This window comes from Manis pentadactyla, chromosome 4 (assembly GCF_030020395.1).
Source record: "Manis pentadactyla isolate mManPen7 chromosome 4, mManPen7.hap1, whole genome shotgun sequence".
In the NCBI taxonomy this organism is placed as follows: Eukaryota; Metazoa; Chordata; class Mammalia; order Pholidota; family Manidae; genus Manis; species Manis pentadactyla.
This window is the reverse complement of record NC_080022.1, coordinates 48,986,202-49,012,907: the sequence shown is the minus strand read 5'-3', so window position 1 is coordinate 49,012,907 and position 26,706 is coordinate 48,986,202. Positions and strand designations below refer to the sequence as shown.

Sequence of the window (26,706 nt, the reverse complement as noted above, 5' to 3'; positions counted from 1 at the left end):
GATCTGTCCTTCAGAGTGAGTGGGGTGTTGAAGTCTCCTAGAATGAATGCATTGCATTCTATTTCCCCTTTTATTCTGTTAGTATTTGTTTCACATATGTGGGTGCTCCTGTGTTGGGAGCATAGATATTTATAATGGTTATATCTTCTTGTTGGATTGACCCCTTTATCATTATGTAATGTCCTTGTCTCTTGTTCCTTTCTGTGGTTTGAAGTCTATTTTGTCTGATACAAGTGTTGCAACTCCTGCTTTTTTCTCTCTGTTAGTTGCATGAAATATCTTTTTCCATCCCTTCACTTTAGTCTATGCATGTCTTTGGGTTCAAAAGTGAGTCTCTTGCAGGCAGCATACAGATGGGTCTTGTTTTTTTATCCATTCAGTGACTCTATGTCTTTTGATTGGTGCATTCAGTCCAGTTACATTTAGGGTTATTATCGATAGGTATGTACTTATCGCCATTGCAGGCTTTAGATTCGTGGTGACCAAAGGTTCAAGGTTAATTTCCTTACTATCTAAGAGTCTAACTTAACTCACTTAATATGCTGTTACAAACACAATCTAAAGATTCTTTCCTTCTTCTCCTCCTTTTTCTTCCTCCTCCATTCTTTATATATTTGGTATCATATTCTGTTTTCTTTGTCTTTCCCTTGATTGACTTTGGGCATAGTTAATTTAATTTTGCATTTGCTTAGTAATTAGCTGTTCTACTTTCTTTACTGTGGTTTTATTTTCTCTTGTGACAGCTATTAAACTGTAGGAACACTTCCATCTATAGCAGTCCCTCCAAAATAGACTGTAGAGATGGTTTGTGGGAGGTAAATTCTCTCAGCTTTTGCTTATCTGGAGATTGTTTAATCCCTCCTTCAAATTTGAATAATAATATTGCCAGATAAAGTAATCTTGGTTCCAGGCCCTTCTGCTTCATGGCATTAAATACATCATGCCACTCCCTTCTGGCCTGTAAGGTTTCTGCTGAGATGTCTGGTGTTAGCCTGATGTGCTTTCCTTTTTATGTGATCTCATTCTCTGGCTGCTTTTAATAGTCTGTCCTTATCCTTGATTTTTGCCAATTTTGTTACTATATTTCTTGGTGTTGCTTCCTTGGGTCCTTGCATTGTAAGATCTGTGGATCTTTATGACCTCAGAGACTATCTTCTTCCCCAGACTGGGGAAGTTTTCAGCAACTACCTCCTCAAAGACACTTTCTATCCCTTTCTCTTTCTCTTCTTCTTCTGGTACCCCTACAATGCAAATATTGTTCCATTGGATTGGTCACACAGTTCTCTCTATATTCTTTCATTCTTAGAGATCCTTTTTTCTCTCTGTGCCTCAGCTTCTTTGTATTCCTCTTCTCTAGTTTCTATTTCATTTATCGTCTCCTCCACTGTAACCAACCTGCTTTTAATACCCTCCATCGTGCTCTTCAGCGATCATTAGCATGTTGATGATTTTTATTTTGAACTCCCTTTCAGGAAGAGTCACGAGGTCCATATCATTTAAGTCTTTCTCGGGAGTTGTATTAGTAATTTTACTCTGGACAAGGTCCCTTTGGCATTTCATGTTTGTATATGGCGCCCTTTAGTGCCCAGAAGCTCTACTCTGGAGCTGCTCAGCCCCTGAAGCAAAGTCGGGGGTTGCAGGGGAGGGTCATTGGTGCTTGGGAGATGGAAAGAGCTGTTCCCTGCCTCCCGGCTGCTGTGCCTGTCTCCACTGCCTGAACTGGTGGGCCAGGCACACAGGTATAAGCTTTTGTCCCAGAGCAGCCGGATATGGATCTCTGCTTTCCACAAGTGGCTGAAATCTCAGTCTCTCCAGGAATTCTGCCTGTTTTAACTTTCCAACCAGGTAGTGATGCTAGTCTCATGAAAGCACCATGAAATGTAGGTTTTTGCTCCCAGAGCAGATCTCTGGGGCTAGGTGTGCAGCAGTCCCAGGCTTTCCAGTCCCTCCCTGCTCCGTTTCTCTTCCTCCCGCTGGTGAGCTAGGGTGGGGGAAGGGCTTGGGTCCTGCCTGGCCACAGCTTTGGTATGTTACCCTGTTCAGTGAGGTCTGCTCCTTTCTCCAGGTGTGTGCTCTCTGACGCCGTCCTCTTTCCTGTTGCTCTCTCAGGATTAGTTGCACCAACTATTTTTTCTAATTGTATCCAGTTTTAGGAGGAAGCCTCTGTCTCTCCTCTCACACCACCATGTTTAATCCAATCTCTGCACTGTTGTTTCTATTTTGTGAAATCATAAAATGGAATGGAAAGGTTATATAACTCACCCTTGATCACAGAAAGAAATGGTTAATTTTGGAACCCAAGTCTGTCTTTCCACTAATAGCTTCTCTTCTCACTGTACTAATAGATTCTCCCAAATTGTAGGCATATAAACTAGTTGTCTTGATTTGTATCCACCAAAGCTCACAAAAGCATCAAACACATAGAGCGGGAGGATGTAATGCTGTCGCCATGATAAGCCTCTGCCTCCTGAGGTGGCCTATGGGGAAGTCAGTCCATCTGGGGATCTTTCCTTCCACATTCTCCCTCTAGGATAAAGCCTGTACGCTGTGACAACCAAGAACCCTCTGAATAAACAATAAACATTGTGCTTTCTAGTATTCGGGCAATGCTACCTCAAGTTTCAATGAGGAAAACCTCATCTACACCACCCTGGACCTGTTCTTTGCTGGAACTGAGACAACTTCAACGACACTGCGCTGGGGTCTGCTTTACCTGGCCCTCAACCCAGGACTCCAAGGTGAACATGTCAGTGAGCGTTTCTGGGCTGGGACAGAATGGGGCCTCCTGGCATGTACTGCCCAGAAGGCAGGGCCTGAAGATAGCATGATGAAATGGAAAGAAGGCAGTCACGACTCAACGTGACTTGAGAACGGCACACTCTCCAGGTTTTCTGTCAGGGTTGTGATGGGTCCACATAGTGCAAAGGCAGCAGCATCCCTGTCCCTAGAAACAGTGGGAAAACAGTGAAGTCGTTTGACACTGTGGTGAACTGGAGAGGGTTATGTTCTCCTGTGCAGTCTGTTCATAGCCTTATTCCTTTCAAGTGATGGCTTCCATTGCCCTGTGGATGATATTCAGACCCCTTATTCTGGTTCCCCTGATATGCCTGTTTGTGTCTCCACCCAAACTTAAATTAAGTTTGGGCTTAAATACAACCTCCTCTAAGATGTTTTCCCCAATCCTCTAGGATATTGCTAGTATTTTGTTCCTCTAGAAATGACCTAATGCACCTCTGTTCCTGTGCTTATTGCACATTATTTATATGTCTTCCACACAGACTAAGTGCCATTCAATGACAGGAAACGTTATAATCATTTTTCTTTCTCTATGTCTCAGAATAGTTTGAGCACATGGATGGGATTTATTAGGATATAGATTTTTCAGACTACAGATAATGTTATTGTTATCTGTGGGACATAAAATAAGTTTATAAATGGGACACAGAATCAGTGTAGTGGATCAAGAGCACCTTTTCTTCCTGAAGTAAAAGTAGAATAGAAAAGATCAGAAAGTTTCCCATGCCATAAGAATACATTTGTTCAGGAAGCAGTCTTTCCATTTATATGTACAAATGTGTGTTTTATATATGTGTATGTTTGTTTATGTGTCCTCAACATATATAAATGTGTTGATGAGTCATAATGTAAATGCATTTGTAATTATGAATTACATATTGTTAAAAAGTTTGGAAGCTATCTAGTGAGGATATAGATTTGGCTTCTGTAATAGAGGCTCCAGAATAAAAATGATAGAAGACACCATCTTCGTAGCAGCACTATGCAATAATCAGTGGAGGTAAAAGCCACCCAGGAGTCCATTGAAGGAGGAATGGTTAAACAAAATGCATACTACAATAGAATATTATTCAATCTTCAAAATGAAGGAAATTCTGAAACAAAACTACAACATGGATGAGCCCTGAGGACATTATGCTAAATTAAATAACCCAATCACAAAAAGACATATACTGGATGATTCATTTATATGAGGTATCAAAAGTAGTCATTCATGGAAACAGAAATCAGAATGGTGGTTGCCAGAGGCTGGGGGTAGGGGAAAATGGGAGTTATTGTTTGATGGATGTAGAATTGCAGTTTTGCAAGATAAAAAGGTTCTGGAGATTGGTTACCCAACAATGTCAATATATTTAACATGAATAAACTGTATGCTTAAATATGGTTCAAATGGTAAATTTTATGTTATGTGTATCTTACTACAATTTAAAAAAATTTAATGGTCAGTAAAAGAAAAGTTTTTCTCTCAAGTAAAAAAAAATCTCAGCTGGACTCTTCAGAGCCTTTGGGTTCCAAGCTCCTTCCAACATGTTGCTCTGTTGTATCTAGAGTCATGCCCTTGCTGGCATTCTCAAGGATGGCTCACCACTAGGGCTGCCTTTCCACCAAGGAAGGGGAGACATAAAAGAAGAACACACCCTTGCTTTAAGGGCATATTCCAAGCATTGAACGTCCCTTCGACATACATTCTGGGGGCTGGAACTTAGTCACATGATCACACTTCTCAAAAGGGAATCTGGGAAATGTAGTATTTATGTAGGCAACCAGATAACCAACTAAAATCTCTATTATTGCAGTGAAAGAGGAAAACAGATATTGGGCACAGTTAGCAGATTTTTTTCTTCATTTGTTAGATGCTTACCTAAATCAGTTCTTGAAAATCTCAAAACGTTCCTTAAGAATAAGGTAGATTTATCTGCACTAATAAGAGAAAACTGAAGCTCAATGAGTTTAAGTATTTGCAGCAGTCATGTGGTAGAGCAAGAGTTTGCAACCAGATTTGTCTTAAACCAGGGTGTGTTTCCAGTCTTATGGACCTCCTTAAGACCGAGAGTGCACAGAACCTATTATAGTTTTGGCCATTTTGGTCCTCGTTATTCCATTCCTTAACCAGGCTCAAGGAAAGTTACCAAATAATAGAATAATAGAAACTTCTCTTCTTTTTCAGAGAAAGTGCAAGCTGAGATCGACAGAGTGCTTGGTCAGTCACAGCAGCCGAGTACAGCTGCTCGAGAGTCCATGCCCTACACCAACGCCTTCATCCACGAGGTGCAAAGAATGGGAAACATAATCCCTCTGAATGTGCCCAGGGAAGTGACAGTTGATACCACCGTCGCTGGGTACCACCTGCCCAAGGTAATTAGGGACTCCCAGCCTCAGATCTTCAAGCTCATCTTGTTAAATGGTAGGAATCTCACCTAGAAAAGTGACATGTATTCTTGTCCTAGGGAATCACTTAATTGGGAAATATATCTGATACATTTTTTTCTCCATGTGTGGTCCTTGGAATATTAGTTCAACTAGATACTAATAAATCTTACAGAGGGGAAGGGGTATTCCTAGGTCAAATATGATTAGGCAAAGACTAGATTTTCTTTGCTACGGGATCTTGCAGTGTTTTTACCATGCGATGTGCTCTGTGAATATTTGTGTGTGTGTACAGCAAGCAGCAGTTTCCTGGTGGACTTTGCCATGGAGTCCTTCTCTTTGCCTTGGTAGAGTCTCAGGACTAGGGACCTTCCAGACTTTGGAAAATTTTGCTTCCCAATCTTAGGGTTATAGAATACAAAAATATGACGGGGCATTTGAGACCAACATCACATTAATGCTGGTGTTTCTAACGTAATATCCCCATTGGTATTCTTCTAGATGTTATATACAGCCTTATGATGGGACTGTCTCACAAGGAAACCCAATTCAAGTGTGTGCAATTTTAATTATTAGAAAAGGAGAGACAGGAACCAGTGCTTATTAAGCAATGATTATGTGGACTATAAAAGTTCTTTCAAAATGTCTTAATCAGTCCTCAGAATAACAGTGTTATTCCCATTTCATGAGTTTGGCAGTTGAAGCTCAGAGAGTGATGAGCTTGCCTAAGCTCTCCTAACCACAAAGTGACAAGAGTTGGGTTCTAGCACCAGATCTGTTCTGATTCCCAGGCTCGTCTTTTTTGTTCTCTCCACAGGAGTTGCTTTAAGTTAGACCTTAAAAGAGTCTCCCTGCCACTGTTCTGCGGGTCCCAGTCACATTCTCTGTTCTCACAAAGGGAGTTCGGATCTCTGCCCGCCAGTCTTAAGGTCTCGCTGGCAGCTCTCCTCTGCCCCCTAGCGTCCTCTCTGCACACTGCACATTTACAGTTCCTTCTTAGCTTTGTCACAACCACGGTCATTCTCTGCGGATCCATTCCAGTGTGTCTAAGGCCCTCTGTGTGGGTCGTACCTGGAGACAGTCTCAAGAGGCAGAACTAGAGGAGCTTATTCACTGGACATCTCTTGGTCATTGTCCCTGCAGCGCCAGGAAAAACAGCTATTCCTGCAGCTAGGGCACTCAATATTTTCTTACTGACTGGCCATCTTGAAGGCTGAGATCTAAGTGCATTCACAGATTTTTTCCTTTTTTTTGGCAATTCATTTAGCCCCAGGAAATAGCCCAGCCCAGCAGACTTGTTCTACCGCTGATTTTTTTTTTTAATTTTGGTATCATTAATCTACAATTACATGAAGGACATTATGTTTACTAGGCTCCCCCCTTCACCAAGTCCCCCCCACATCCCCATTCACAGACACTGTCCATCAACATAGTAAGATGCTGTAAAATCACTACTTGTCTTCTCTGTGTTGCATAGCCCTCCCCGTGCCCCCCAACACTATACATGCTAATCATAATGCCCCCTTTCTTTTCTTCCCACCCTAATCCCTCCCTTCCAACCCGTCCTCCCCAGTCCCTTTCCCTCTGGTAACTATTAGTCCATTCTTGGGTTCTGTGCTTCTGCTTCTGTTTTCTTCCTTCAGTTTTCTTTTGTTCTTATACTCCACATATGAATGAAATCATTTGGTACTTGTCTTTCTCCGCCTGGCTTATTTCACTGAGCATAATACCCTCTAGCTCCATCCATGTTGTTGCGAATGGTAGGATTTGTTTTTATCTTATGGCTGAGTAATATTCCATTGTGTATGTGTACCACATCTTCTTGATCCATTCATCTACTGATGGCATTTAGGTTGCTTCCATGTCTTGGCTATTGTAAGTAGTGCAGCGATAAACATAGGGGTGCATCTGTCTTTTTGAAACTGGAGTGCTGCATTCTTAGGGTAAATTCCTAGAAGTGGAATTCCTGGGTCAAATGGTATTTCTATTTTGAGCATTTTGAGGAACCTCCATACTGCTTTCCACAATGGTTGAACTAATTTACATTCCCACCAGCAGTGTAGGAGAGTTCCCCTTTCTCCACAACCTCGCCAACATTTGTTGTTGTTTGTCTTTTGGATGGTAGCCATCCTTACTGGTGTGAAATGATATCTCATTGTGGTTTTAATTTGCATTTCTCTGATGACAAGCCATGTGGAGCATCTTTTCATGTGTCTGTTGGCCATCTGAATTTCTTCTTTAGAGAACTGTCTATTCAGCTCCTCTGCCCATTTTTTAATTGGATTATTAGCTTTTTGTTTGTTGAGGTGTGTGAGCTCTTTATATATTTTGGATGTCAACCCTTTATCAGTTCTGTCATTTTCAAATATATTCTCCCATACTGTAGGATACCTTTTTGTTCTATTGATGGTGTCCTTTGCTGTACGGAAGCTTTTCAGCTTGATATAGTCTCATTTGTTCATTTTTGCGTTTGTTTCCCTTGCCCTGGGAGATTTGTTTAAGAAGAGGTCACTCATGTTTATGTCTAAGAGATTTTTGCCTATGTTTTTTCCTAAGAGTTTTATGGTTTCATGACTTACATTCAAGTCTTTGATCCATTTCGAATTTACTTTTGTGTATGGGGTTAGACAGTGATCCAGTTTCATTCTCTTACATGTAGCTGTCCAATTCTGCCAGCACCATCTGTTGAAGAGACTGTCATTTCCCCATTGTATGTCCATGGCCCCTTTATCGAATATTAGTTGACCATATATGTTTGAGTTAATGTTTGGAGTCTCTATTCTGTTCCATTGGTCTGTGGCTCTGTTCTTGTGCCAGTACCAAATTGTCTTGATTACTGTGGCTTTGTAGTAGAGCTTGAAGTTGGGAAGTGAGATTTCACCAACTTTATTCTTCCTTCTCAGGATTGTTTTAGCTATTCGGGGTCTTTGGTGTTTCCATATGAAGTTTTGAACTAGTTGTTCCAGTTCATTGAAGAAAGCTGTTGGTAGTTTGATAGGGATTACATCAAATCTGTATATTGCTTTGGGCAGGATGGCCATTTTGACGATATTAATTCTTCCTAGCCAAGAGCATGGGATGAGTTTCCATTTGTTAGTGACCTCTTTAATTTCTCTTAAGAGTGTTTTATAGTTTTCAGGCTATAGGTCTTTCACTTCCTTGGTTAGGTTTATTCCTAGGTATTTTATTCTTTTTGATGCAATTGTGAATAGAATTGTCTTCCTGATTTCTCTTTCTATTAGTTTATTGTTAGTGTATAGGAAAGCCACAGATTTCTGTGTGTTAATTTTGTATCCTGCAACTTTGCTGAATTCCAATATTAGCTCCAGTAGTTTCGGAGTGGAGTCTTTAGGGTTTTTTATGTACAATATCATGTCATCTGCAAATAGTGACAGTTTAACTTCTTCTTTACCAATCTGGATTCCTTGTATTTCTTTGTTTTGTCTGATTGCCGTGGTTAGGACCTCCACTACTATGTTGAATAACAGTGGGGATAGTGGGCATCCCTGTCTTGTTCCCATTCGCAGAGGAAAAGCTTTCAGCTTCTCGCTGGTCAGTGTGATGTTGGCTGTGGGTTTACCATATATGGCCTTTATTATGTTGAGGTACTTGCCCTCTATGCCCATTTTGTTGAGAGTTTTTATCATGAATGGATGTTGAATTTTATCGAATGCTTTTTCAGCATCTATGGAGATGATCATGTGGTTTTTGTCTTTCTTTTTGTTGATGTGGTGGATGATGTTGATGGATTTTCAAATGTTGTACCATCCTTCCATCCCTGGGATGAATCCCACTTGGTCATGGTGTATGATCCTTTTGATCTATTTTTGAATTTGGTTTGCTAATATTTTGTTGTGTATTTTTGCATCTATGTTCATCAGGGATACTGGTCTGTAGTTTTCTTTCTTGGTGTGGTCTTTGCCTGGTTTTGGTATTAGGGTGATGTTGGCTTTATAGAATGAGTTTGGGAGTATATTTTGGAACTTTAAGGATAATGGGTATTATGTCTTCTCTGTATGTCTGATAAAATTCCAAGGTAAATCCAACTGGCCTGCGGGTTTTGTTTTTTGGTAGTTTTTTGATTACTGCTTCAATTTCGTTTGGTAATTGGTCTGTTTAGATTTTCTTTTTCTTTCTGGGTCAGTCTTGGAAGGTTGCATTTTTCTAGGAAGTTGTCCATTTCTCCTAGGTTTCCCAGCTTGTTAGCACATAGGTTTTCATAGTACTCTCTAATAATTCTTTGTATTTCTGTGGGGTTTGTCGTGATTTTTCCTTTCTCGTTTCTGATACTGTTGATTTGTGTTGACTCTCTTTTCCTCTTAATAAGTCTGGCTAGAGGCTTATCTATTTTGTTTATTTTCTCGAAGAACCAGCTCTTGGTTTCATTGATTTTTGCTATTGTTTTATTCTTCTCAATTTTATTTATTTCTTCTCTGATCTTTATTATGTCCCTCCTTCTGCTGACCTTAGTCCTCTTTTGTTCTTCTTTTTCCAATTTCGATAATTGTGACATTAGACCATTCATTTGGGATTGTTCTTCCTTCTTTAAATATGCCTGTATTGCTATATACTTTCCTCTTAAGACTGCTTTTGCTGTATCCCACAGTAGTTGGGGCTTTGTGTTGTTGTCGTTTCTTTCCATATATTGCTGGATCTCCATTTTGATTTGGTCATTGATCCATTGATTATTTAGGAGTGTGTTGTTAAGCCTCCATGTGTTTGTGAGCCTTTTTGCTTTCTTTGTACAGTTTATTTCTAGTTTTATGCCTTTGTGGTCTGTTTGGAATTTACTGAGGCTCTTTTGGTGGCCTTGTATGTGGTCTATTCTGGAGAATGTTCCATGTGCACTTGAGAAGAATGTGTATCCTGTTGCTTTTGGATGTAGAGTTCTGTAGATGTCTATTAGGTCCATCTGTTCTAGTGTGTTGTTCAGTACCTCTGTGTCCTTACTTATTTTCTGTCTGGTGGATCTGTCCTTTGGAGTGAGTGTTGTGTTGAAGTCTCCCAGAATGAATGCATTGCATTCTATTTCCTCCTTTAATTCTGTTAGTATTTGTTTCACATATGTTGGTGCTCCTGTATTGGGTGCATATATATTTATAATGGTTATATGCTCTTGTTGGACTGAGCCCTTTATCATTATGTAATGTCCTTCTTTATCTTTTGTTACTTTCTTTATTTTGAAGTCTATTTTGTCTGGTACTAGTATTGCAACACCTTCTTTTTTCTCTCTATTGTTTGCATGAAATATCTTTTTCCATCCCTTGACTTTAAGTCTGTGCATGTCTTTGGGTTTGAGGTGTGTCTCTTGTAAGCAGCATATGGATGGGTCTTGCTTTTTTATCCATTCTATTACTCTGTGTCTTTTGATTGGTGCATTCAGTCCATTTACATTTAGGGTGATTATTGAAAGGTATGTACTTATTGCCATTGCAGGCTTTAAGTTTGTGGTTACCAAAGGTTCAGGGTTAGCTTCTTTACTATCTTACTGTCTAACTTAACTCACTTATTGAGCTATTATAAACACAGTCTAATGATTCTTTATTTCTCTCCCTTCTTATTCCTCCTCCTCCCTTTTTCATATGTTGGGTGTTTTGTTCTGTGCTCTTTTTAGGAGTACTCCCATCTAGAGCAGTCCCTGTAAGATGCCCTGTAGAGGTGGTTTGTGGGAGGCAAATTCCCTCAACTTTTGCTTGTCTGGGAATTGTTTAATCCCTCCTTCATATTTAAATGATAATCGTGCTGGACACAGTATTCTTGGTTCGAGGCCCTTCTGTTTCATTGCATTAAGTATATCATGCCATTCTCTTCTGGCCTGTAGGGTTTCTGTTGAGAAGTCTGATGATAGCCTGATGGGTTTTCCTTTGTAGGTGACCTTTTTTTTCTCTCTGGCTGCCTTTAATACTTTGTCCTTGTCTTTGATCTTTGCCATTTTAATTATTATGTGTCTTGTTGTTGCCCTCCTTGGTTCCCTTGTCATGGGAGTTCTGTGTACCTCTTTGGTCTGAGAGGCCATTTCCTCCCCTGGTTTGCAGATGTTTTCAGCAATTATTTCTTCAAAGACACTTTCTATCCCTTTTTCTCTCTCTTCTTCTGGTACCCCTATCATGCGGATATTGTTCTGTTTCAATTGGTCACTCAGTTCTCTTAAAATTCTTTCATTCCTGGAGATCCTTTTATCTCTCTCTGCATCAGCCTCTCTGTGTTCCTGTTCTCTGTTTTCTAGTCCATTAATGGTCTCTTACATCTCATCCATTCTGTTTTGAAGTTCTTTCAGAGCTTGTTTTATTTCTGTATTCTCCCTCCTTAGTTCTTGCATATTTCTCTGCAAGTCCATCAGCATGGTTATGACTTTTGTTTTGAATTCTTTTTCAGGAAGACTGGTTAAATCTTTCTCCCCAGGTTCCTTCTCAGGGGAAGATGTAGCAGATGCCGAAGCTGTCTGGGTTAGTCTTGTCTGGATCAAATATTTTTTCCTTTTCATGTTGACAGGTGCAGTTGAGTGCTATTGGCTTTCTGTCAGCTGGGAGAGCTAAGGCTTTCCACTTGGCTCCTGGCCTTTCTTTACTAGGACAACTGCAACCCCTAGTGGCTTGTGTCGGGCGATTGTATGTAGACTGGGTCTCTGTGTCTTGCCCGGCCGGTATGGAGGAAGCTCCCTTGCTGTGGGCGTGGCCAGCGTCAGGCTGCTGCTCTGCTATGGGGGTCCCTGGAGGGGTAATGGACGGGGGGTGTTTGGCTGTTTACCTCCGTGAGGGCTCTCAGAGCTGTTGCCCAGGGGGTTAGTGCGCCCAGAGTTCCCTGAAATTTCCAGCTGCTGGACTGTGAACCAGTATGCTTCTGTCCAGCTGTGGCATCCCTGTCCCTTTAAGACTTTCAAAAAGCACTCGCTTTTCTTTGTCACAGGGGCGCCGGCTTTGGGACCCACTCAAAGATCTTGCTGCCCTGTTTCCCTAGTTTCCAGCACCCCATACATGCACTGTGTCTGCGCTCTGGTGCGGGTGGCTGGGGCTGGATGATTAGCAGTCCTGGGCTCCCTCTCCCTCCCCGCTCCGACTCCTCTCCTCCCGCCGGGAGTTGGTGTGAGTGGCGCTCAGGTCCTGCTGGGCCAGGGCTTGTATCTTACCCCTTTCACCAGGTGCTGGGTGCTCGCAGGTATGGATGTAGTCTGGCTGTTGTCCTGTGTCTTCTGGTCTCTCTTTTACGATTAGTTGTATTTTCAAAAATATATATGTTTTGGGGAGGAGATTCCCACTGTCCTACTCACACCACCATCTTGGCTCCACCTCCCCACTGATTTTTAACATCATCTTTAATAACCATGCTGGGGAGATCTAATTAACAATATAGTGTAGAAGAGGAGCCATGCTTTGCTAAGAAATAGGCCAAGTTCAAATTATGGCACTACTTCCTCCCACTGTGTGGCTCTAAGCGTTTTATTTAACCTCTCACAGCCTCAGTTTCTTTACCTGTAAAATGGATTTAAAGCTACCTGACAGGTGGAGCTAAAATGAGGTTATGCATTTAGAGCATTTCATCTCGTGCTTAGTAGAGAAAGTACTCAAAGTAGCAGTTATTATTTTTTTATTCCTTCTCAGCTGTTCATTAAGCATGTAAAATGCTCAGGTCTGGGAAAGCAACCCTGAATAAAGCCATCATGCAAGTATATACTTAAAAGCCATAATAACTACCCAAAGGGAAAAGCTGACTGATTTCCTAAGAAGCAGGCCAGCCGGTATGGGGAGGGTGAGCAGGAGTGGGCAGCAAAGGCTCACGAGGAGAAGTGGTGTTTGAGTTCAGGATTAAAAGGTGGTTAAAGCTAGCTCAGTGACAAAGTCGGGAGGAAGGACATTCCAGGCAGGGTGAACAGCATGTAAAAAGGCATGGGAATTAGGAGGAACATGGCAATGTTTTTAGAAACTGAAAGAAGGCCACTGAAGTGGGAATGGCAGCAGAGAAGAGTGGCCCAGACAGGCAATGGATCTTCCACCTAAAAGTGGCGGGAAGCTCTTGAAGGGTATGAAGTTCAAGGTGTGGGGGAATGGATGGGTGTGACATGATTAAATCATACTCGAAGCTCGCTCTGCTGTTGGAATGTAGAGCGGATTGAAAGGGAAAGAGAATATGGGACTTATGGGGCAGAGTTAGGCAGTTATTATTAGGAGTATAGGAAAATGAGAAGGACATAAAGTGGAGGTGACAGAATCAAGAGAAATTTAAAGTAAAATTGATCAGCCTTAGTGAAGGACTGGATGAAGGTAGAATGAGGGAAAGCAGGGCATTCAGGAGGGCCTCTGAGTCCCTTGCTCTGTGCCCGGATGCAGAGTGGTTCCCTGCCCTGGGTGACCCGATCCTATCAGTAAGCCTCCTGTGGAACACACTGGACATTGGAGGGAAGCGCACACGGGAGGAACAGATCGATGTCTTTCACTTTGGTGAGCTGCCATAGTCACCACTTCGCTGGACAGCTGGGTTGACTTTGGTACAGTACTGACTGGCCAGCTGTTGTGTTATTCTCTCACTGATGCCTACATGTCCCTGTAGAGAAGATCCATTCTGCCAGCAAGAGTAGCCACACTTCCCTGGTAAAATTCCCAGCAAGCAATGCTAGTCCATCATTGTAAGCTGCCCCGGTGAAGGCCAGGTCCTGGGGGCTTGGGCTCAGGAATCGGTTGGTTGGGGAGGGTGAGGGAGGTCAGGGTGTGGTCAGGCCCTGGCGTGGGCGCCGAGGCACTGCTGCCCCTCTGCATAAGTGTACTGCATGGGTCAAACCTTGCCTGTTTCTTTGCTGCCTTCTCCAGGGGACCATCGTCCTGACCAATCTGACGGCACTGCACAGGGACCCCGCAGAGTGGGCCACCCCCGACACCTTCAATCCAGAGCATTTTCTGGAGAACGGACAGTTTAAGAGAAGGGAAGCCTTTCTGCCTTTCTCAGTAGGTGCGTTATAACAGATGGGAGTGTGAGAATCAGAGTTCCTCTCTCAGCCCTCCTCCTGTTCTCCCTGTAGTCCTTTGCTTCTGAAATGTTTCCACAGAGCCCTGCTCAGCATGACGCCCTCTTGCTGTTACTCGCACCTCAGGGTTCCCTGGGCTGGGCATAGCTTCAGGCTTCCGTACTTCCTAGATCCTCGCTTGCCTTGAAGATTTCAGCTTCACTTTGTTCTGTCTCCCAGAACATGGGACAGAGACTTAGATCCCACCTCTTGCTCACAAAGAAGGTTACACACTTGCCATCTTTATAGACTATTCAGATGTCCCAAGTTCTTTTTAAGGACCACCCACTCACATGGAACTAGAGCCAGTTTATAATAGGGAAGAGGAAGGGGCAAGGAAAAGGGCTAGCTGCTTGCTCATCATCATGGGTATCAGGATTTACTCTGAATGCCATGGGCTTAACCCAGTAGCATTCTACTCTATAAGCACTCCCTGAAGAGGCCTTTTTGCTTTCTAAAATTTTTAATTACTCTTAAAAATCTGGTTAATACATTTATACAATACACAGCTTGAGAGGTACAAACGAACAAGGATGCAGTGGAAACTGACATGCTTCCAAGTCAGTCAATACCAAAAGGGTGTTTTATTTAACTCATAGCATTGTAAAATGTATAATGACAATTCTTAGTGTATTCCAGGTATTGAGTTATATAAGTTACATGGATTATTTCAAGTACTTTCCCAATTCCTTGATTCTATAAATATTTCCTGAGCATTTAATAATAATATGCCATGCGTTCAACCCTGAGGATAAGGTAGTGAATGAAGTAGAAAAACACCTGGTCTCATGGAGCATGCATTCTAGTGTAACTCTACAAGGTTCAAATTACTATCATCACTTCAGAGATAATGAAACTGAGGCTTAGAAGTGTTAAGTATGAAGGGTTAACTTAGAAAGGTACGAAAGTCATAAAATTCACTGTGGCAGTACTTAAGCTCAGTGTTAACCAGACTTGTCAGAAACCAAAGTTGTGTTCCTAGCACTATTCTCCTAAAGATCAATCAATGAATGCTACGCAGAACACACACTGTGGAATGCATGATAGTTTGTTCATCATTAACTTAAATTTGAATATAGTTTGATTTTATGATACAATATCATCTTGCTGATGATGACCCTAAAGCTCAGAAAGGGAGGAACTGGAATTTGAACCCATATCATTGTGCTCATAATGATGCACCAAACCAAACTCAGGCCCAGTCCTGAGTGTCTCTGGGCTGAAACAGATTAGATCTTCTCTGTCTGGCTTCACTTGGTTCTGTCACCTTTGCTCATGTTGGATGAGTCACTTCTCAATATGAAGGCTGATAGGAGATGTAAGAATAACCTTCAGTCTACAGTTGTCAAGTTGTGTATTTCAATTCAAAGTTCCAGCTGTATGTTTCAAGTATTATAATTATTCTTGCCTCACTGGTGTTTTGCTTTGTGAATTTTATCACACCCTCTTAATGATAGGCTTCATTGCAAGCACATTACCTCATTTAATTCTTACAGCAACCTAGTTATTAATAATTAGAAAATGGATCAATATTTCTTTTCTTAATATAAAGAAACTAAGAATAAGGGAGAGTTATTTCTTATCCAAGATCACGGGCCTAATTGGAAGAAGAGGGCCTAAGACTCAAGGTTTTATACTTCTAGTCTAGAGCTCACTCTAACACAACTAGAATGTAACTCATCTCCTCACTTACAGGCCCTTTTACGTTGATTGACTAAGTTCATACCCTATGTATCAGGTAGCATATTGATGCATAACAGTCCAAAACTCAGTGACTTAAAATAATAAGTATATATTGTTGCTCACAAGTCTACAGGTCAGCTAGGTAGCTCTACTGATCTTCACTGGGCTTATTTAACATGTTTTCTAGGCCAGCCAGTTGAAGGCCAATCTAGGATGACCTCAGCTGGAACAACCAGTCTCTTTTAGTGAGCACTCCTGATTTGTTTATATGTTAGTGATAAGAGCCCAGGAGGGAGAATAGAACACAATGTCTTTTAAATTCCAGGCAGGGAGTTGGCACCCATCACCTCCACTGCATTTTCTTGTCATCTGACTGATTGTATTGACTGCCAATACAAGTCATCAGGTCAGCCCGTTAGGGGGAGGAGAAAATAGTACAATTTTTTATGGGAAAGGCTATGAAGTTGCATCATCACAAATGATGTGTGGGGTGGGGAATTGGAGCTATTTTTGCAATCAGCTGGACTCGTTACCTCTGACTGAAAACAAAATACAGAGAAGATGAGCAATTTGGTGATTCCCACAGAAGGTGTGACAGAATGAGGATAGTTAAACAGAACAGGAAATAGAAACCTGAAAAATCCAATGAGTTAACAAAATGTCAGCCTGAATATCTGTTTTGTTCCTACTGTGCTCTCACCCTTGGCACAGTTGCTTTTTTTGTTCTTGGTCTACCACTTTCTAAAGACAGACTCCCTGTAAGAATGAGATGTGGACAGCTTCTCCCCTTCTCTTGGAGAAGAGCGCCATGCGTGAAATGACTACATATGCATAATCAGGGCACATGGTGAAGCTATTGCCACAAATTCATGTTTTCTTTTCCTCATTTAAGTCCTTCCTACTTGATTCAATAAAGCAGCAGGCAGCTTGATGAAAGGGAAGAGTCTGGATCCTCATTTTTCAAATAAAGTCACCAGATCATAGGAAGTAATGTTAGAAAGAACTTTGCTCAAAATGCCTAGGTTAGTTCTCTCATTTTACTTATGAGGTGATTAACCTGGTTAGCTAGTGATAACCAGTTAGGGCAAGCATCAAGAAGAAGGTCCAAGTTTCCAAGATCCAGGTTGAATCTTTGAAATCATGTATTCCTCATTTTTATGCTTTTGAAAGCAAATTCTAACCTGCCATCCTATTGGTATCCAGCCACATAACATAGTTAGATGAGAAATTATCTCATATAAAGGACAAATGAGAAAAGTTTGGCTGTGTGAGAGTGAAGAATTGGGGATTATCGGATTAAAGATGGTAGAATAGGAAGGCAAAACAGAAACTTCCTCCCAAAAACATGTAAAAAAGGAAAATACAGCAAATGCAACTAGACCTGAAAATGAACTGAAAACTGCGGAAAAGACCCCCTACACCTAAGGAAGAAGAGAGGACCGCACAGAAAAGGGCAAGGGGGCAAAGCCAATTTCTAGTGGGACCCAAGGACTCCCCCAACAACAGGCCACAGGCAGGAGAAAGAGGAATGGAGCGGGGAGGGTGTAGGAGCCCAGGAGTGCTGCACACCTGGCCCTGGAGATCTGCTCCAGGAGCACAAGCCCCCATTACATTGGATTCTGGTGATTATTGGGACTGGACACCAGGGACAGGCAGAACACTCTGGGGGGCTGCAACTCCAGCCACTTGTGGAAGACAGGCACATCCTCCACCAGTCCTGAGACCCAAAGCAGAGGTGACAGTTTGAAGAACTTGCCAGCAGTGGGAAGGGTACCAGAGGGGAAGAGGTTTGGAAGGAACTCTCCTTTGGAGAAAGAGCAGGTGGTAGATACCTCCCCAGCCCTTCCTTGGCCCAACAAATTGGGAACTCTCAGGAGTCCCAGATGTGCCATCCCCCTTGCTGGCAACACAGCCCTGAGGTTCCTCCCTGTGCACTGCTGACAGGCAACCCGCTTGGCCCAGTGGAATCAGACTTTGCTACCTGGCAGGCAGAGGGAGACCCTCTCAGCTTGCTTGGCTCCATTTTAGCCCAACCAGAGAGGTGCCTAAAGGAGCCAGCCCCAGAAGTGCTTCCTCACTGAGGGTGTCCTAACCCAGTGCTGTGCATACAGCTGGGCACATCAATCCACTCACCCCATTAATGCTGCAGCCTCATCATTGCTGCAGGTCAGGAAGAGGGCAGCCAGAGATTCCTGAGCTGATCACAAAGATAGCAGCTCAAGCAAACTGCCCACCCAGACTGATACCAATACAGAAGCCAGACAGAAAGGCACCCCGCCCACGGCACACCATCTGGGGTCCCCACAAAAGTGAACCAGGCAATAGAAAGTAAAGAATCTTGAGCTTCTGGGAACCCTAGCATCCCTTCTTCATATAGGTGTTACTCTTAAGACCAGAAAGCATAGCAGCAGACACATCTAGTACAAAGGAAGAAACACAGAATCCCTGACAAAATGAGCAGGCAGAGGAATTTGATCCAATCAAAACTATAACACAGAACCCCAGAAAAAGAACTAAATGAAACAGAGATCACCAATCTCCTTGATAAAGATTTCAAAGTAAAAGTCATAATCACGCTCACAGATTTACCAAAAAGTATTCAAGATTTCAGAGAGGACTTCAGCAAAGAGATAGAGAACCTGAAAAAGAGCCACTGAGAGCTAAAGAATACAGTATCTGAAATGAAACATACAATGCAGGGATTTAAAGGCAGATTGATCATGTAGAGGAGATGGTAAATTAAATAGAAATTAGAGAACAGGAAAACAAGCTGAGAAACAGAGAGAGAAAAGGATCTTTAGGAAGGAAAGAATGATAAGAGAGCTATGTGACCAATCCAAATGAAACAATATTCACATTAATAGGGGTACCAGAAGGAGAAGAAAAAGACAAAGGGATAGAAAGTCTCTTTAAGGAAATAATTGTTGAAAACGTCCCCAATTTGGGGAAGGAAATAGACACTCAGGTCATGGAAGTACAGAGATACCCTAACAAAAGGAGCCCCTGGAAGACAACACCAGGACATATAATAATTAAAATGGCAAAGAACAAGGATAAGGAGCATGTGCTCAGAGCAGCCAGAGAGAGAAAAAAATTACTTATAAAGGAAATCCCACCAGGCTATCAGAAGACTTCTCAAAGGAAACTCCACAGGCCAGGAGGGAGTGGCATGATATATTTAATGCAATGAAACAGAAGGACCTCCAACCAAGAATCCTCTATCCATGAGATTATCATTTAAATTTGAAGCAGGGATTAAACAATTTCCAGATAAAAGTTGAAGGAATTGGCCACCACTAAGCCAGTCTTACACAATATGTTAAAGGAATTGCTGTAGATGTAAATGACCCTAAGGCTAAATAGCTTTTACCAGTGAAAAAAACCCACAGTAAAGGTAGTAGACCTTGGTAACTAGTTAATTACCAACCAAATATTACAAAATTACCAAGAAATTACAAAAGAAAAACAGAAGCAAAATCAAATATACACAAAATCAGTCAAGGGATTCACAAAAAGTGCAGATTATGACATCTAATATGAAAAATGTGGAGGAAGAAGAAGAAGAACGAAAAAGTACCTTTGGATTGTGTTTGAAATAATCAGCAATTTAAGTAGACTATTATACAGTAAAGAAGCTATCCTTGAACCTCTGGTAACCACAAAACTAAAGCCTACAGTAAATACACACAAAAAATAAATAAATTTTAAGAAGAGAGAGAAATCCAGTTACAACACTAAAGAAAACCATCAGTAACAAGAGAAGAGTATAAAAGTGGAAGAAAGGAACAGAGAGGAGATATAAAAAAACAGCCAGAAAACAAGTAATAAAATAGCAGTAAGTACATATCTATCAATAATCACCTTAAATGTAAATAGACTGAATGCACCAATCAAAAGACATAGAGTGGCAAAGTGGGTAAGGAAATAAGACCCATCTACATGCTGCCTACAAGAGACTCATTTCAGACACAAAGACATACTCAGACTAAAAGTGAAGGGATGGAAAAAGATATTAGATGCAACTAATAGGGAGAAAAAAGCAGGAGTTGCAGTACTTGTATCAGACAAAGTTGATTTCAAAACAAAGTAACAAGAGACAAAGAAGGACATTACATAATGATAAAGGCATCAGTCCCACAAGAGGATATAACCATTAAAAATATCTATGTACCCAACATAGAAGCACTTAAATATACAAAACAAATACTAAGAGAATTAAAGGCAGAAATAGATTGCAACACATTCATTTTAGGAGACTTTAACACACCATACACATCAATAGATCAACCAGACAACGTAAGTAAGGAAACAGAGGCACTGAAAAATACATTAGATCAAATGGACTTAACAGACATCTACAGGACACTCCACCCAAAAGCAGCAGGGTACACATTTTCTCAAGGGTACATGGAATGTTGTCCAGAATAGATCACATACTAGGCCCCAGGAAGAGCCCCAATAAATTCAAGAAGATTGAGAATGAAGAGTTGACTCCCAACGCACAGCTGGTTACTGATGGAACCAGTACTTTAACCCTGGCTCCTGACTCTCTGGGTTCAGTTTTGACATAATATAGGGGAGTCTTGGATATTTACAAAATAGCTGATCTATTACCATTTTAACAAATTTCCTTATTGTGCTCTTTGTGGTAGGTAAGAGATAAGGATGAGGGCATCAGAGATGAATTAGACTAACACACTGGTGGGAAACACAGGCAGAGACTAAGTAATGACATAACTGTGAAGCACATTTGCATTCACTGAACACTTTTGTGGATGTTATATAATTTTTACCTCAAACAAAGGACGAAATGAAGGCATGTGGACATTAATGATTTTCCAAGGTGTTTAATTATATGGGAAAATACAAAGTAACAAACCTAGCAGATGGAATTAACTTCAGAGAATAATACCAGTTTTGGGTCCAGGGGAGTGCCCGCAAGGACAGTGAGGAAATATGTCAAAATTCTTTACAGTGGATATGTATTACTTAGGGAGAAAGTAAGTTATTTAAAACATGCAAGATGGTGGTAGTGGCCAGTGTCGGGGGGTGTAGTTCAAGTGGAATTCGGAGGGCATTTGAGCAGGGGAGGGGATAGAGGAAGCCTAGAGTGGGTGTCAGAGCACAAGCAAGAGAAGGCAGGGTCTGCACTGGTGGCTGTGGCTGTGATGAGAGTTAAGCTCCATACACAGGATTCTAATCCAGTAATTGAACATCTTGAGGATAATGGGAGGAAGTTACAAATGGGGAAAGAGAGGAAAGAGTGAACTCTGTGGTGTTGGATTGGAATTGGATGTTATCAATATGAACTTGGGTTTTTGATAGGTAGGTAGATTGATAGGCATAGAAGTAAATGTAGATGTAAATATGGGGATATATACATACATTTAAACACATACTCACATTATATATGTACATAGATTTCCCCTGCTCTGTCCATGAGATGCCTTGAGAGAAACACTACCCTGATACCAAAGAGCATGTCTAATGCTGGGATCTTAGTTTCTAGATATCATTATCCATTAAAAGTAACCAGAACTTCTGGGAAAATGGCTGATTCCAAGGCTGGAGAAGGGAAAGGATAAGATGAGCCTGGAACATATTTTGTGCCCAAAAGTAAGGGACTACCGTCGTGAATGGGCATTGTATGGCCAAATCTGGAATATCTTGAACATCAAAACAGTGATAACAACAGATTATGACCTTTTGAATAAAAACAGAAATCTGAATTCATACAGGTATATATGAATGAATAAACAAAATGAGGAGAGAAAGCATCTCCTTTAATAGAATGCTAGCGAATAGGCATGGAAGGAATGATGGGATTTTATTTTTTCAAAATGATGGAATTTTAATACAATTCAGAAACCATCAGAGTAATAAATCATTTGGCCAAGAAACAGCAGTGGAAACAAGTGGGTGAAAGTTCAGTGAGGAATGGTTAATTGATATAGTCTTAAAGTATTTATTAGTTACAAAGAGAAAAAGAATAATTTTGCAGGGGAGAATTTGGAAGGCACCACCGTTAAGTCATCAAAATTAACATGACCAGTAATGAGACAAATCAAAATTGTGTGCCTCCCGATAGGAAGAAATGAGAACACAGCCTTGCTCCAGTGATATTCCTACCAGAAACATATGACCTCACAACCTGAATCTAATTGTGAGAAAACATGAGACATTTACTAAATAATTGATCTGTCATCTTCCAAAATGCCGAAGTCATGAAAATGAAGGAGTCTCTTAGGAGTCTCTTGCATGACAGCCAAATGCAGTAGTGATAATGGATGGGATCCTTTTATAACAAAAGACATGATTGTGACAACTGGTGAAACCTGCCTGGGGTCTGAGGGCAAAATGTGGTGATACACTGGTGTGAATTTCCTGCTGTGATTATATTGTGCTTATGTTGAAGAAAGTCCTTCTTTGTAGAAAATGTATACTAAAGATTTCTGATAATATAAAGATATATGGGTAATGTAATTCACTCTCAGACCAGAAAAAACAAGTTCTTTGTGTTATTCTTCCAAGTTTCCTGTACTTTGAAATCATTTCAGAATAAAAGGCATGATATGGAATGTATCACAGTGAAGAGTTGTAATACATAGGAAGATATTTTTTATAATATAACCAAGTTTTATTTAAAAGTAGTCTTTTAAATTGTATTCTTCTATTTTTTGAGAATTAATCAGATGAAGTTAATGATAAACTATTTTACAGCCAGAATGTTTACTATTACCCAGGTGAAATGTTAGAACATTTTGTTTTGGCTGTATGAGTTATCAATGTGTAGGCCACACATACAAAATAAGGTTCCCATCTTAAACACACACACAGTTCCACTAACACCTGGAGAGGTTACCTAATTTGCTGCAAATCACATGGCTAGCAATTAGGAGGAACTGAATTGGATCTCCATTCATCAGCCTCCAGGGCTTCTCTCACCTAATATAGTGGGATTTGGGCAGGACAGTGCCAAGTAGGAGCTGTGGAATAAAGGATTCATCAGGGGCCCTGCATTAGAGGCAGAGAACCTCCTGGAGAAAGGGCCACTGTGTATAGAAAGGGCTGTTCGAGGAGGGAGGCTGAAGCAGTTCCAGTAGAAAGGGCCATCCATGTCAGTGAGGAGGAAAATGTGACACAGGGGACACATGTATTTTGGAACCCCTGCTCTGACATTTATCTGCTTACATGTTTCAACAGTTTTCTTTTAAGGATTGAAAACAATTATTATAGAGTTTTGTTTCATTGTCTGCTTTAGTCATTGTTATTTGCAAATTGATTTTTTAAAAGCCTGTAGGCTAGACCTCCACTTTCCAGGTCAAGACAGGCCTCTCACTTCTGGTGCCCTGCACCCTGCATCTTCATCCAGGGAAGACCCTGAAAGCACTGGAGTTTGTGAGTCCGGACGGAGGCTTTCCATGCCTGGATTATCTTGAATATCTGTATATAGTTAACCTACGGGGTTGGCAGATTAAATGAGTCTCCGCACGTGAAGTCCCGGAGCTTACCAGGCCCTTCCTCCTCATGTTTTGCAAGACATGGTAGATTTCCATCCCTGCTGGGCACCAACACCAGCTGGGAAGATAACTTGTCCTTCTGTCTTTCAGGAAAGTGCGTATGCCTTGGAGAACAGTTGGCCAAGTCTGAGCTGTTCATTTTCTTCACTTCCCTGGTGCAAAAATTTACCTTCAAGCCCCCGGACAACGAGAAGCTGAGCCTGAAGTTCAGAATGGGCCTCACCCTCTCCCCAGTCAACCACCGCATCTGCGCGGTCGCTCGGCCGTGATCGTGAAGTTGTCGGGGAGGGAGAGGAGGCAGGAAAGCAGGAGTCAGCATGTCTCTGGAGGCACCGGTGCCTGCTCAGAGGAGGAAGGAAAGGGGCTCTGCAGAAAGATGGTAGGACTTGGACTCCGAGGAAACGGGATCCAAATCCCAGCTTTGCCATCTCCCATATAGCCTTGAGCAAATCATTTGTTGTGAATTATTTACCTTTTCATCTAGATGAAAAGAGGATCATGATTCCTTCTTTAAAGAAAGAATTGCTGTGATAATTAGAGGAAATAATGGACTTTAAGTGATTTGCAAACCATTAAAGCTCATCTTAAAAATTACAGCTAAACTCCTCCACCTCCTTCATGCTTCCTTCCGTAGCCATGGATTTGCTTCTGGCCTGTTGAGGTGGCTCAGGTAAAAGTGGTGTTCTGGTCGGTAAGAGTCAGGGGTCGGAACCAGAGGGTGGTTCTAAAGGGCTTCACACTCGGCATCACCGGGCACACTTTACCTTGCGCCTGCCTCAGCGGGGCCATCTGGGAAGTCTGCCGGCTGGTTACTGTTCCCTATCTGAATAGCAGGTTGTAACAGTAGCAGGTTTCTGAAGAAGTAGTTTCTGTGTGGTTTGCCTAAGGAAGCACTATGGTGGCCTTTGGACCCAGGATTGAGTCGAATGTGACCATAATTCACCAGACTGGGAAGCTGGTTTGGGAAACAAATGTGGAAATATCTTCTGTCTTTAAGGGTACCTCCTTGTCTTAAGTATGCTATCAGGCATTTATTCACAAGCCATTTCACACAGGATTGAACTGCATGGTGGGTGTGATCCTTTTTTGCAAATTGATTGTCAGCTTTTGCTTGGCAAGTTTTACCAGTCTAAATTCAGTGGGGCCCTGGGAGAGTACTTCATAGCAGGAAAGCAGAAATGCCAGAATCCTACTCGATCGTCCTGCACAAAGTCGCTGAGGAGAGAGAATGGCCATAAAATGGAACGCCAGGTAACTGTGGTGGCCCGTGTTGTTTTGACACCAACTCTAGTGCAAAAGGATACAAAAATACCTAATAACCTGGGCTAGGTTATATTGAAAATCTTTTTCCCTAAGGTGTTTTTCTGCTGGCTCTTTTAGAACTTGCTACCACCATTTAAATAAACCAGTCCTTGGATGATGAGAGAAATACATGGCCCAGGCGTTCCTGTGACACTGTCCTAGCTGACAGATGGCCAGCCGCCAGGGCAGTGCCTCAGGCCATCCAAGACCAGCCCGGCCCAAGCATATCCAGAAGCTGAGTGCAGACACCTGAGTGATCCTAGCTGAGACAAGAAGGGTCCCAACTGAATCCAGGCTGAACCTTGCTTGTGAATTAAATTGCCAGCCTCAGATTTGTGAATTAATGCATGGTTATTGTTTTCAGCCACTGGGTTTTGAGGTGCATTGTTACACAACTGTTAATACCTTCCTTGAGGGCAGGAATAGTATTTGTCTTGTTCAGTATCAAGAACAGTGCCTGGGACATGGTAGGGTTCAGTAAATGGTGAGCTAAGGAATAAAGGTGGAGTCATTGTGGGCTGGTGCTGGATTGGACCTGCCGCAGGAAATCCAGTCCATGCCACCCCTCCCCTCCTTGTCATCTCACTGCAGTGACCTGTTTCTCAGTCCTGAGCCCACTGCTGTAATGCTTCAGGCACTCAGTGTAGGAGGCTTGTTCTTACCTCACCTCCTCCTTCCATTTCCCAACTGGCTTTCTGGCATGGGACCACCTAGTCGATTTTCCCATACTTATTTAACAAGAACAGGCTGAAGTCCCTGGATGGGTATTTTGTGCTATCTGGGCCACACTGTGTTTGTGCATTCACCGTGAACTATTTGTTCTGCTCTGAAAAGCTAAGAACCTTTCCCTTTGCCTTTGAAACAGATAAGATTGCAAAATTAAGGGTCATATGCAAAGGGTCACCCTCGGGGACTGGCACTGAGTCATGGATGACGTCTGTTACCACAGTCGGGGACAGAACAGAGGCTTTTCTTCAGATACATCAAGGGTCCAAAGGGATCACAGGGCTCTGATACACACAAGACAACATGGAAAGACTTGGGAGGGAGTCAGATGAACTGGAGGTCAGGAATTTGAAACTAGGCTGGCCTGAATTCAATTGTAGGTTTTACCATTTTGCCTTACCATTTAAGCAGGCTACTTTGCTTTCCTGGACCCATTTTCTGATTGGCAAAATGGAATTACTAACCCCTGTTGTGGTAGCTTATGGCATTGATCAGAAGATCCACACCTCTGTGTAGGTGGTCCTTCTATGTACCACTCATCTGTGGCACAGGGTAATGTAACCACCCTGATCCATGCAGGAATGCCACGTCATTTGCTTTGGCCAATAAAACGAGAGCATAGGTTCCCTGAGGTACATCTGTGCGCTTAAGAGCCAGCTGGTAGTTCAGCATGTTCGTCTCTTCTCTGCCATGAGACTACTAGCATTGTCCCAGATAAGGATCTCAGCCCACATCCAGATGACAAAGATAAAGCAGAATCGTAGCCGATTCAAGATCGACATGTGATGTGAGAAATAAACCTATTTTGTTGTGAGCCACTAAAATTTTGGGAGTGTTGATAACTTCAGCATAACTTAAACTGCTTTTTGTGAGGACTAAATTATCTATATCTATCTATCTATCTATCATCTATCTATCTATCTACCATCTATCTATCTATCTATCTATCTATCTATCTATCTATCTATCTATCTATCTAACATCTATCTGTCTATCTATCTATGTGTAGCTCTTGTAAGCACCAAATAGTGTGTACTGGTGTATATATATCCATACACACCCATTATATGTAAAAATATACTACATAAATGTTTTATATATATATATCCATATATATGCATATATATTAAAGCAATGGTATGCTTGGCATATAATATATGAAACTGTAGTTAGAATGCTGTATGGTTATTTCAGACAAATATCTCTATAGATATGCAGTTATCTCTATAGGTTTTTCTCTAGGCAGTTTGATATTTTCCTCACTGAATCCACAGAACAAGATACTCTTCTCCCTCTTGACTACAGGATTTACACTAA

At 41.7% G+C, this 26,706-nt stretch overlaps 1 protein-coding gene across 2 annotated transcripts in view; it reads left to right on the top strand.

The window, feature by feature from the left end:
* Nucleotides 1–23,957, top strand: part of LOC130683355 (cytochrome P450 2J2-like) — a 69,570-nt gene extending 45,613 nt beyond the window's left edge. The window contains exons 6-9 of one of the 2 annotated variants that reach the window (XM_057500248.1): nucleotides 2,597–2,738; nucleotides 4,964–5,151; nucleotides 13,965–14,103; nucleotides 23,452–23,957. In XM_057500248.1, coding sequence (XP_057356231.1) covers nucleotides 2,597–2,738; nucleotides 4,964–5,151; nucleotides 13,965–14,103; nucleotides 23,452–23,630 — 648 coding nt within the window. In that variant the 3' untranslated portion in view covers nucleotides 23,631–23,957. Of the gene's footprint in view, nucleotides 1–2,596; nucleotides 2,739–4,963; nucleotides 5,152–13,964; nucleotides 14,104–21,929; nucleotides 22,424–23,451 lie in introns of those variants that run through there. The other variant, XM_057500249.1, reaches the window with a different exon arrangement.
* The last annotated feature ends 2,749 nt before the right edge of the window (nucleotides 23,958–26,706 follow it).